The following is a 12,074-nucleotide window of genomic DNA, read 5'->3' as shown; positions in this document are numbered from 1 at the left end:
ATCTGCTGTCACTCCATGTGGGCGGAGTAATACAGAAGGGTGAGAAGGCTGTAGAAGTGCTGAAATTGCAGAATATTGCACAGCTATCGGCCAATCAGATTCAAGAACCAGACAGAACTGTTGTATAAATATACACAGACATTATTTATATATATATATATAATTATTTATAGTGACGCAGTGGCAACAAGGAGGTTGCTGGTTCGAGCCTAGGCTGGGTCAGTTGGCATTTCTGCGTGGAATTTGCATGTTCTCCCTGCGTTCGTGTGAGTTTCCTTAGGGTGCTCCGGTTTCCCCCACAAGTCTGAAGATATTCGATACAAGTGAATTGGGTAAGCTAAATTGTCCGCAGTGTATGTGTGTGAATGAGAGTGTATGGATGTTTCCAAGTGATGGGTTGCAGCTGGAAAGGCATCTGCTGCATAAAAGCGTGCTGGATAAGTTGGCGGTTCATTCCGCTGTGGCAACCCCAGATTAATGAAGGGACTAAGCTGAAAAGAAAATGAATAATTATTTATGTGTGTGTGTGTGTGTGTGTGTGTGTGTGTGTGTGTGTGTGTGTGTGTGTGTGTGTGTGTGTGTGTGTGTGTGTTATAAAACAGATTAACAGATGTATCTCCTTTGTGTCTGTTTTGTTTTAAGAGAAAGAGACATTCGGGTGTTTCATCCAGAAAATAAACAATAAGAAATAGTTTTGTTATAATTATTTATGAGGAAAATTACTATAATGCTTAAAAGTCCTTCTGGACACTATTAATATTAATGCAATTTTTTGCATTACATAGATTAAAACTTTAAAATGATTCAATAACACACACAAAATATTTATTACTAAAGTTACTGGCATACCCATAATATAACCTGCAGAAAGAGACACAGAACGGCTCCCTAAACGGTTTAAATCAATAGAGTGACTGAGATTAATTAATTCCTAGCACCACAAAAGAGAATCTGAAGTGAGAGCGTATGTAAACCACGGACACACAGTGCACTTGATCCCACCATTCTCGTCTCAAAACACTGCGAAGTGATGACGCAATTCCGCTCCCCTCATCCAATGGGAAAGCTCGGTCTTTACATGTGGGCTTCGGCCATGTTCTTCTTTTAAATAAGGAAGAAGCGGGAGGCGTTAATGAAACTTTGTGTACTCAACATCTCATTCACGGAATCACCTGCTGTTTCTGAGAAAGTCGAGTCCGTTAGAAAAAGATAGCTACAACTGATACTAACACTCGCGGGCAGCTCGCCGGAGCTCGTTAAGCACAGTTATATTTAAAGCTGAGCTGTTTTCTCGCGTGTTAGCTGTTGGTTAGCTGGTTGAGCTAAAGATCAGCGCTGTGGGTTTATCTGGACTGGTTTAGTCGTGTTCACCTAGAGGATTCAGCTACTTTTATCTCAACAAAGCTGGTTAGCAGTGGCGTGCGGATGAAGGGCAGGGGGAGCCCGCGTTTGGGACTGCGCTGACAGCCCTGAGGATTTATCCTGCTCATAATCGAGGCTTTCAACATGTTTAATAAGATCTACGAATGGTTTGGAACCGGCTTCGCTAGTCTCAGAAATGGAGCTCCTGCCGGTGCAGTCAATGCTGATGCCGCGAGAGTGGATCAGGACGGGACGTCACGGAGAAAAAGATCCATAAACTGGTGAGAGATTGTTTACGTGTGCAAAGCATAGTAAGATATGTGCTTAACTTATATGTGTAATAATTGGTATGTTTATGCGTTATCGGGCAATACAATAGAAGTTTAGGTGTTTAAATGTTTATTTTTAGTCACATGTAACTGTGTTTTGGTTGGGTCATAGATGGTGTTTTGGTTCGGCCATTTAACCGCGAACTGCTCTGATAGGATGACGCCAGGGACACCGGGAAATATACCTTTTCTGATTTTATGACCCCATTTGTGCCTCTAACTTGCCTTAAAGTTTGCTTAAATTCCTGAATTTGTGTTTTTGTTAATGTTAACGTTACTTAAGAAAACAACATGTTGTTTCTAACTGGGAACATTTAAGTTAAACTGCCTCACTTTTACTCAATCTACAAAAACGTAACGTTACAATTTTTGCTGTTTTTATGTCTAAACTGTTGTGTATTTCTTTTTTGTTTGTTTGTTTGTTTTTTTAGCTTATCTTACAGTATTTTTACGTTTTTAATTTGTCGTTACATTTTTTTGTTAAGTGTACTTGGCAGTAAACTGATTCTGGACTATAATGTTAATATTGTGGGTGCAGTTCTGTTTTGATTTAGGTAAAAATAAATTGTTTAATGTTTTAAAAAATTCACTATGATATTTATCTCTCAATGATTCTGTTTTCCCACATAGTTTAAATGATGGAGACCAGGAGGAGGAGAGAGTGGTGAAGAAATTCAGAATGGGTAAGTTAGTCTATTCTAAAACCCTGACAAAAAGTAAACTATAAAAAGTACATAAAGTGTCCAAACAATTTTGGTGTGTTTGAAACATAAGGTATGAAAAACAGTATTGCAAAAGAAAAGCATGTCAGAATACAGTTCCTTGATTACCTGCTACTACTGCTGATATTCTGAATATGCATTCAGTGAACACTGTTGTATTCCATGAGAGTACAGGAAATTATCTCAGGGAATCAATGCGGACTGGTAGCTCACGTGACAGCACAATATTGCACATTTAGTATGCTTGAATTTCATTCATTCCATGTAGAGCATTTATTAGTTTCTACACTTCTCCATCTAGTAGTAGTGGTATAAAATAAGTTTAATAGTCAGAATCTGTATTGCTTTGAAGAGCTTGAGCATTTAAAGCATGATAGATGATCAAAATGCATAACAGCTAATGTTATTGTGCAATGGTGTGGGGGCTAATGAGCATTTCCAGCTTTATGGATGTAAAATTCGCAGTAAAAACTCAAAACATAAATTCACAGAGAAAATATATGTCAACATTATATTGAAACATCTGTTTATATTTTCCAAAACTACTAACCACCGAGTTATGTGATCAGAAAAATATCAATCTGTAAACATTTTTAATATTCTAATTAAGGGAAATAAACATGCATTCTGGATGTGACTAAAAAAGTCAGTATACAACATACTTTGTAGAAGTTCTGTAAATTTAAACTGCACAAAAAAAAAACAGAAATGTGCACACATCTCGAAGGCAGCTGCTCGATCAAAAATAAACACTGTAGCCAAAAGATCAAAAGAAAATCGGCACACTGCCACTTTAACTCTTAAAAATCTTTAATATCACTGACAACGTTTCGACCAACCTGGTCTTCACCTGAAGAAACTATGCTAATCAAAAGGATAAGAGTTGACTCACTATAGAACATATTTATTTTACAATTTATTTTACATTTATGCATTTATGAGGTAAAAGCTTGGATATGGATGTGTGTGTGTGTATATATATATATATATATATATATATATATATATATATAGACTCATGTGACATTGGCACTTGTGTGACTTTGGTAAATCTAATATAATTGTTTGAAAACACTGACACAGACATCTGCGTGTATTTTTACTGTTCTGTAAAATGCAAGCCTAAAAAAAAATATTTGAAATGGTTTTGCTATTTTGGTTTTTCCATTGCAAGGTTGATATTTGCACGGAATAGCTCTAATATAAGTTTTGCAATCGTTATTATTTATAAAGATTATGTTCATGGTGTGAGCAAACATTTATTATCATGTCAATAAGCCATGAGTCAATCAAGAAAACATTGATCTCTTGTGTTTTTAGGAGATATTATGGATACGGTGAAAAATGCAGCTGAAGGAGTAAAGACCCATGGTTCAAATGTTGCATTTTGGGTTAAGAACAGTGTGAGTGCTAATTCGAGGAACATGCTGCCGACATCACCAGGTCCTCCTCAGTCAGGAATACCATCAGGACCTGCAGCCAATTCTACATCTACATCTTTGTGGACAGAAGACAAGGTGCTTTTTGCTCATCAAGATCACAGTTTTTTTTTCTTTTGTCATATATGTGACATCAGGTACAACAGTAGAGATGACCTGTGTATTTTAAAGTGCATTCTAATTCTTTTCTAATTCTTTTATGTTTTGTGAGCAGCCACATGACAGACTTCAGGACACATTTGTGGCCCCATCTAGTTCAGTTGAGTGGAGGACAGTCACAAAATCTGGTATGGAAAAAATATTTACTTGTCTGCTTTTCTTTTTTTAACGTTGCATATATTGGCATTACAAGCTTTTTGTTATTTGTCAGACTCCTTAAGGACTGAGCACTCAGTGACCATATCAAAAACAAGCAGAAGACAAGTTTGTATGGAACATCCACCCCATGAGATGTACAAAGCTAATGGACACTCTGTAAATTTACCATCTTCCTCCACGCCAAAACCATCCCCATCTCCACGCTTGGGCAGGTCCCTTTATCACCGACCACAAAGGTTGAGTTAAAAATATTCACCTTACATAAATGGACTACAGCATCACTTTTTTGTTAGTAATTGTTATAATTATAGAGATTGATTTGTTGTAAAATGTTTTGCTGTGAAGAAAAAATAACATTTTCCACTTTCAGAAAATAGTGTAATGAAGTGCAAAGATGTGGAATTGAACGAGTTTGTTTTTGTGGTAGCATACTGTCATCGCCTGAAACCAGTTCAGGAAAAGCCACGTACACCAGCCTGTATGAGAAGACCTTTCCCATTCGAGTGGTCCAGAGTTCTTTACCTGGCAGCTCAAACCGTCTTCTCCGGGCCAGAGCCCGCTCTACAGCACAAGAGGTCAGTCCTTCATTATTCTTCAATACGCTTAATATTTTATAAGGATAACTTACTGGTCAAATTATAATTGGAATTCTGCAGAATATCAGAATTAACTATAGCATTGGTATGGTGGTTTAATTAGCAACAGACAGACTGTATTTGTGTGCTTTTTCACGATGAGTCTCGTATTGATTACATGTTGGATCAGTAATATTTTATGTAATTTAATTGTGATCCCGGTGTGAACAGTGCCAAAGTTAAGCAGGGCTTGTGCTTACACAAATATATTAGTAATGAAGTTCTAATTAGACTTTGCTTTGACTGATTTTGTATCTGTGGTATTTACAGTCAGTACGTGAGGAGGAAAAGGAGGTTTACAGGCAGCTGCTAGTCATGGTGTCTGAAGGCCAGTCTTCTTTCCTTCATGATGGAAGTTCTCACTCCAGCATTCGCTCGCATCGAGATTTGTGAGTATCTGTTTTGTGTAACTGTCTAAAAATGTGTTGTCTCGGTTTAAACCTCGGCTGCTTGGATTGTTCTGTTCAGCCTAAGATGAAAATTGTCATCTTTACACACACTCATGTTGATTTAAAACCCACTTTTATAACAGAGTTCACTTATTTAAAAGTTTGTAAAGACATTTCATAATAGTAATCCATATAAATCAGTTGCTTTTAAATGAATGTTTGCATTAAGAAATTCAGTTGATTAATTTAAAATGGATTACTTTAGTTTTATTCAAATATAAACATTTAGTTAACATCCATAGAGCTTATCAAATATATACCAAGGAATCTGCTTGATTTACACGCTTAATTTTTACAATAGACCCTTTTCACATTTCCGCATCTATCAGCAGCAGACGTCGTCATAGTTGGGTAAACTTAGAGCGCAGTAAATAGGAGAAAACAACAAATAATTTTTTTACAGTCGTGTTTGCTGAAATAATAAAAAAAAATTGCCATGAAGATTGGTGACTTTCGTTTTTTGTATTTTGATGCAGAGATGATATAATACATTCATGAATACATATAAATGTTTATATGTTTTAAAAAAAATCTAAATATTAAAAACTTTCAGAAATTTAAGATTGATGACCATTAAGCGCATCATAACAGTCTTGTGAAAACGGTTTATAACTATGTTATCATCCACCTAATAGTTTGCATATTTTTGTAAGCAAATAATGACGGAATTGTAATTCGAGTGAGATGCTTTCAGATTGATTCTCTCACTTACAGCAAAAAATTTGGTCCTGTTTCAGCTCCAGCTTTCTGTCGTCCAGTCGAAGTCTCCTTCATTGTGCCTCTCCAGCAGGCTCTGGTGCTGGTGTTTCATCCTATGGGTTGTCCAGTCCACCACCGAGTCCCCAGCCTGGCTCAAGCCAGACCTCCAGTGCTCTGCCCAGTCCTGGTGCAGCCTCCAGCCTAGCAGAGCCTCCGCTTTGGGCCCATGACCTTGAGCCCAGTGCTAAAGGACCAGATGTTCCCTCCGCTCCTTCTCCAGCGGCTCTTCAGGATACCTCTTCTCAGGACACTCAGTCTTCAGGTGTGGCTCATTTATTCTGCTTTTTAATGCTTGTAATGTAATCCAGTCTCAAAGGTTGGGGTTGATGTGTTCTTTCACTTTCTTCAGCTCATGATGGAGATTCAGTCATTTTCGTGAAGGAGCAGCAGGGAAAGAAGCCAGAGAGCTCAAGGTAGGAGAACATTTTGTTTCTAGTCCCCCCATTGGTTTCTTTGTTCTTTTTCATAACCCTCTCTTACACTTTCCAGTGTGCCATGCTTCCAGGCTGAATTGTGGATCAAAGAATTGTAAGTAGTACTTCTCTTTTTATCTACTCTTTAGTTTGTTAAAGTGAGTAGCTTCTCAAATAACTGTGTATTGTGTTTTCAGGACAAGCCTCTATGACTCTCGAGCTCGGGAGAGACGGAGGTTGATTGAAGAACAGGAGGCTCTGGCCTCTCAGCTTCTACGCCAGGTCAGTTTTTATTTTTAAAGGACACATTGTTTTTCTGTGACCAGCCCATTCATGCTGTCATTTCTTTGTCAGCGCCTCTCTGGAGAAGGTCGAGCTTCCCCAGCAAGTGTTGAGCTGAAAGTTCGGGTTCCACTAGAAAAGGAGGTTCCTATTGCTGCTGTTATCAAAAAACCTCAGCCAATTAAGGAGGAGCCTGAATTCCCAGAGTTAACAGAGGTCAGTGATAAAGGCATAATGAAAATTATAAAGAGTGATATGAAGAGAATTCTGTCATCTTGACATTTTAAACTTGCAGGATGCAAAAGTAGACATTTTGAGAAACAGTTTTAGTCACCACTGATTTCAGTAAAACAGTACTATTTTACAGTAGAAAGTCTTTTATAAAAGTTTGTAATGATGTGGCATTGTTTGCTTTTGCGTGAAGTTCCACTTTGAATTCACTCGTTTCAATAGAAATTACATGTCCAAGAGTATTAGAGAAAATGTTGCATGTTTGTCTCTACCAAAACTAAAATCTAAAAATTAGTTTTATCCAGTATGGTTTCAGATGTTGTGCATTTACCTGATGTTGTGCACAGTGGTCACAAATTCTATTAGCATTTCATATTTAAAAATAAATCGTATGGTGTCAATATATATATATATTTTGAAACATAAACAAATTGAATATTACTATTTTATTGTATTACAAAATTATTTTATGTTGTGTGGAAAACTGATTTTCTGTGAGATCTTGGATGAATCATAAAAACTGAGTCTATAACATGTTGCTAAAAATAAAAATAAAAAATCGGTTTCAAGATGCATTACCCCCGCTTCTTGGGAAGCTGTGCATTGCAGGGTTGTACTTTACTGCTGTGTTTCTGGTTTGCATTGTTCACAGGAAATGGAGAACGATGTGAGCAGAGCTCTCAGAGGTGGCAGTCAGGACGAGATTCTCAGCGAGGGCTTCCGACTCACCATCACCAGGAAAGACCTGCAGACACTCAGCCATCTCAACTGGCTCAATGACGAGGTCAGAGCTGATCCACAACGACATAGTGCATATAAAGTGCCCATATAATGCTATTTGAAAATTAAATAAATGCTTATTGTACAGTTTACAATAACCATACTACTACATTAGAGCATCACTTTTTTGTATCAGAAATGTGTTCAACTCTCTAAACCAGTGGTCACCAAACTTGTTCCTGGAGGGCCAGTGTCCTGCAGATTTTAGCTCCAACTCTAATCAAACACACCTGAACAAGCTAATCAAGGTCTTACTAGGTATATTTGAAACATGCAGGCAGGTGTGTTGAGGCGAGTTGGTGCTAAACCCTGCAGGGACACCGGCCCTTCAGGAACGAGATTGATGACCCCTGCTCTAAACTCTTCCATTATGAGAGCCTGCTCTGATTGGTTCAACTCTATTACACACTCCACAATGGGGCACTCTTAAATGGTTTCTAAAAAGAGCCTATTGCAATAATCTAAAGCTGTTTTTCTGTGGCCAATGAGATATTTTTGATTACATGAATGATATTTTAAGTGAAATATTTTTTTCTCTTCAGGTTATAAATTTCTACATGAACTTGCTGGTGGAGCGCAGTAAACAGCCCGATCTGCCATCCGCTTACACCTTCAACACCTTTTTCTTTCCCAAGCTGCGGAGCTCTGGTTACTCTGCTGTCCGCCGCTGGACCAAGAAAGTGGATATTTTTTCTGTAGACCTCATTCTGGTGCCTGTCCACCTGGGGGTGCACTGGTGCTTGTCTGTAAGTTGAAAACCAGCACCAAGGTCACATTAAGGACACGACACACGCATGGAAGATGTATTGTGTTTCAATTTTTACAATTAAGAATTAATAGTACAATTAGGTTAATAGTACTATAGTGCTTTTAATTAAATTAATCAATAGATAAGTCTGGTTTGATGTGGGTAGACTTCTTCCTGATGTAGCAGTTTCTATTTTTTTTTGTCTTTTGAAGGTGGTGGATTTCCGTAACAAAAGCATCACTTACTTTGATTCCATGGGAGGAAACAACGATGAGGCCTGCAGGATTTTATTGTAAGTGCAGCCTGAGAATTAGATGATGAAACATGTCTGCAAGAAGTGCCTTTTCAAAATGAGTCCCATGATAACCCATTGCGAAACTAACTGCATGAATTATGCACAAGAAGTATCTTAATTGTGATTCTGTATTCCAGAAATTATCTGAAACAAGAAAGTGAAGACAAAAAAGGACAAAAAATGGAAACCTCAGGATGGAGCCTAAAAAGTAAAAGACCCAACGTAAGTTTCTCTTTCTCTCTTTTTTTTTTTTGTCTAGACCAAAAAAGCCTTGACCTATTAAGAGATTAGCCCCTTTCACACGTACAGACCTTTCTGGAAAGTACCAGCAATTGTCTAGAAATGTCTGTATGTGTGAACGGGCCCTTTTTGAACATACCAGTTAATTCGTTCTGGCAGTTTTCCGGAAAGAGAAGTTGTAACATTACTGCTAAATGACTAAATGTAAATGTAAATATACTGGAATGCTGCTCTGTGTGAACGCAGATGGAACATTGCCAGAAAGAGCCCATAGATGCTTAGAACGCGCCGATGTGAGACCTACTTTAGCCAATCAGAGCATTCAGATGCATTCACATCCACGCTGTTTATGAAAGCCTTTGAATATTTTTCCAGACACATTTAGCTGCTAGATGTTAGTCAGATAACATTTCTGTTCCTTCTTAATGCCAACTGTGTAAAAGATTATTTATAAAATGCTTAAGATAGACCTATGTTAGTTTGCTTCAGTTGCATGATACGTGCATGTAAAGTGCTTCGTTGAGCGCCAGGACACACACATTATGTACATGTCGACATGCAAAAGTGTTCCTCTATTTGTTTTCATCGAAGTTGTTCACAACTTATCTATCCACAGAATTTGTGATGTTGTCAAATTTGTAAAAATAGCTGCGGTTCACGCTTCTGCCTTTGGATGTTTCTGGAAAAAAGCAGCTACAAGAATGCTAAAGCTTTTTAATAAAAGTGAAACCATCAACAAAAGTCTGACCTCTATTATGTTTACAAATACATGTACAGCGGTTTATTGGCCATGTCTGGCTAATGATATCAGAATTTACCAGTATTTTGGAATGGATGAGTGAATGATCTTTTCCGGAAAAATTTCAGAACATCCTTGCCTGTGTGAACAGTGCTTATTTTATTTACCAGTAAAGTCATTCTGGATTTTTTTTCAGATATTTACCGTAATCGCTGCATGACAGGGGCTATTGTTTCTTTTCTCTTAATCTTTAGGAGATCCCTCAGCAAATGAATGGAAGTGACTGTGGAATGTTCACATGCAAATATGCTGAATACATCACCAAAGACCGGTCAATCACATTCACACAGGTGAGCTTCCAGTATTGCAATTTTTGTATATATTGTACTTGTATTACTGGTCAAATTTTGTTTTTATTGACTTGAATTTATTTTTTTTTTTTAAACAGAAACACATGCCCTATTTCAGAAAGCGAATGGTATGGGAGATCCTGAACAGGAAACTGTTGCGATAGGATTTTTTTTTTTTTTTTTTGTACAGAACATATTTTTGTGTTGTATTGATATGAGAGATACCCAAGACGAATATGAGGTGCACTCATTCACTGGTCATTTCTATGCTATCTGAATGAAGTTCTCATAAACCTAAAGGACAGTTTCAGTCTTTAAGAGTCAGGGCAGTGCTTTTATGCTCCTTTATATTTCCTTATAACTTGACGTGGATTTGCTCAGCCAGCGAATGTTGTTTGACTGACAATGGAAGGATGCTGTTTTCATATTTTTAATCTTTTCTTGTCCTGCCATTCATTTGCATTCTCTGTCAATTTGAGGCCTGTCTTAAGATGACTACAAACAATTACTGTTGGTTGGCAGGACTTAATTTCCAATCATCTGAAGTCTTAAATGTTACAGTAATATGATTACTGATTTTTAATGCCGATATCTTTTTACTCCGGTACTTGTAAAACACCTGAAATTGACAATCACAAACTTGCTCAGTATATTTGTAATGGAAAACATCCTCAATATTTGTGACATTTTGCTACCTATATTTTTAAATATGAATGCTGTCCAGGTAAAAAAAAAATGAAGATGATCTTTAGTTGTGGATTCATATTTTTTCAAATATGTGAGATTTGTGGTTCTTCCTTTTAAGGGTCATGAAAAGCTCTTGTACTGCAATACTTTGGACTTCAGTATGTTTTTGGATTTGAGTTGTGCCATCACAGTCATATTTCAATCTATCAGTATTTAGTGGCTTTTCAATTACTAGAGGAGTCTTTCATTTTTGGTCCTCTTAAAGACAGGCTGCACTTACTTTTTTTTGGTGGCATATTCTTTACAAACCAGCGTTGTCATACATCTTGCTTTTTTATTGTTTGAGGTTACTCTATTCTTCCTTTTTGTGTAAGAGAAAACTATTTTTGGCAACTGTTTCTAGATTTTGTTTAGTTCTTGCAAGATATTGACAATTATTGTATATACAGTGACTATACGGTAAAGTTGAAGACATATTTAATACTCATTTTGTACCTTTTATTATCTGTTTTTGTATGTGGAACAGATCTTTCTGGAAATAAATTCCTGAGGTTGCGTGTATAAGATGACAAATTGCACCATTTTAAGCGAATTATTGATTTTGTGAGTTGGCTAAATGACGAAGTCAAATCGATTCACAAATAATAAATGAAGTCATTGGGTAAATGAACAGCCTATATTAGATGATAGTTTTGGGGGTAAAGCTATAACTATTTGCAATGATAAAGGTGAAATGTGTTAAGTTCGTTTGAGCTAAATTTTGATTCGTTTACTCGTCGGATTACGTGACAGTGCCTCTTTCGTCATCTTGACGTAACGTTAAACTACAACGTTTTGAATTGCTCAACTCCAGTGTGGACGACTACCTAGAAAGACATTTCTGGCTAATATGGCAAGGTACATGGTGAGTTTACTGATTCGTATTTTTTTTAATTACAAACTTGAGTAAAATATGATTTGTATTAACGTTATTATCATCAAGCGATGGCTTCAGTTAACGTTACTGAAACTACCTCGTCTTTGCTGAGAAGACCGCAGCTCTGCATAGTTTAGCTTTCACCCTAATTAGACACACCTGATCAAACTAATGAGTGCGTCGGGTTTGTTTGAAACCTACAGGTAATGACTAAATTCACAGATGTAGCCTACATTACTCAAAATAATACGTTAATTCTATAATATGCTAAGTTGGCTTTCATTAGCTTTTTTTGGACACTTGTGTAGGCTGTCGTGAAAACTCAATTTGTGAATATTTAAAATGTGTATATGGTGTTTTATCGATTATATTTTGCAAGC

At 37.0% G+C, this 12,074-nt stretch overlaps 1 protein-coding gene across 1 annotated transcript; it reads left to right on the top strand.

The window, feature by feature from the left end:
* Nucleotides 1–1,106: 1,106 nt before the first annotated feature.
* senp1 (SUMO specific peptidase 1) lies at nt 1,107–11,351 on the top strand. The gene is made up of 18 exons (XM_021473699.3): nt 1,107–1,643; nt 2,322–2,374; nt 3,734–3,930; nt 4,067–4,139; nt 4,223–4,406; nt 4,598–4,745; nt 5,076–5,194; nt 5,992–6,275; nt 6,363–6,426; nt 6,503–6,541; nt 6,624–6,708; nt 6,781–6,924; nt 7,592–7,723; nt 8,262–8,465; nt 8,680–8,759; nt 8,900–8,984; nt 9,996–10,091; nt 10,190–11,351. Exons 1-18 carry the CDS (start codon nt 1,507–1,509, stop codon nt 10,253–10,255), a joined length of 2,190 nt encoding a protein of 729 aa, XP_021329374.2. The 5' UTR covers nt 1,107–1,506; the 3' UTR covers nt 10,256–11,351.
* The last annotated feature ends 723 nt before the right edge of the window (nt 11,352–12,074 follow it).

Source organism: Danio rerio, chromosome 23 (genome assembly GCF_049306965.1).
Source record: "Danio rerio strain Tuebingen ecotype United States chromosome 23, GRCz12tu, whole genome shotgun sequence".
Lineage (NCBI taxonomy): Eukaryota > Metazoa > Chordata > Actinopteri > Cypriniformes > Danionidae > Danio > Danio rerio.
The sequence above is the reverse complement of the archived record's forward strand: the minus strand, read 5'-3'. Positions and strand labels throughout refer to the sequence as shown.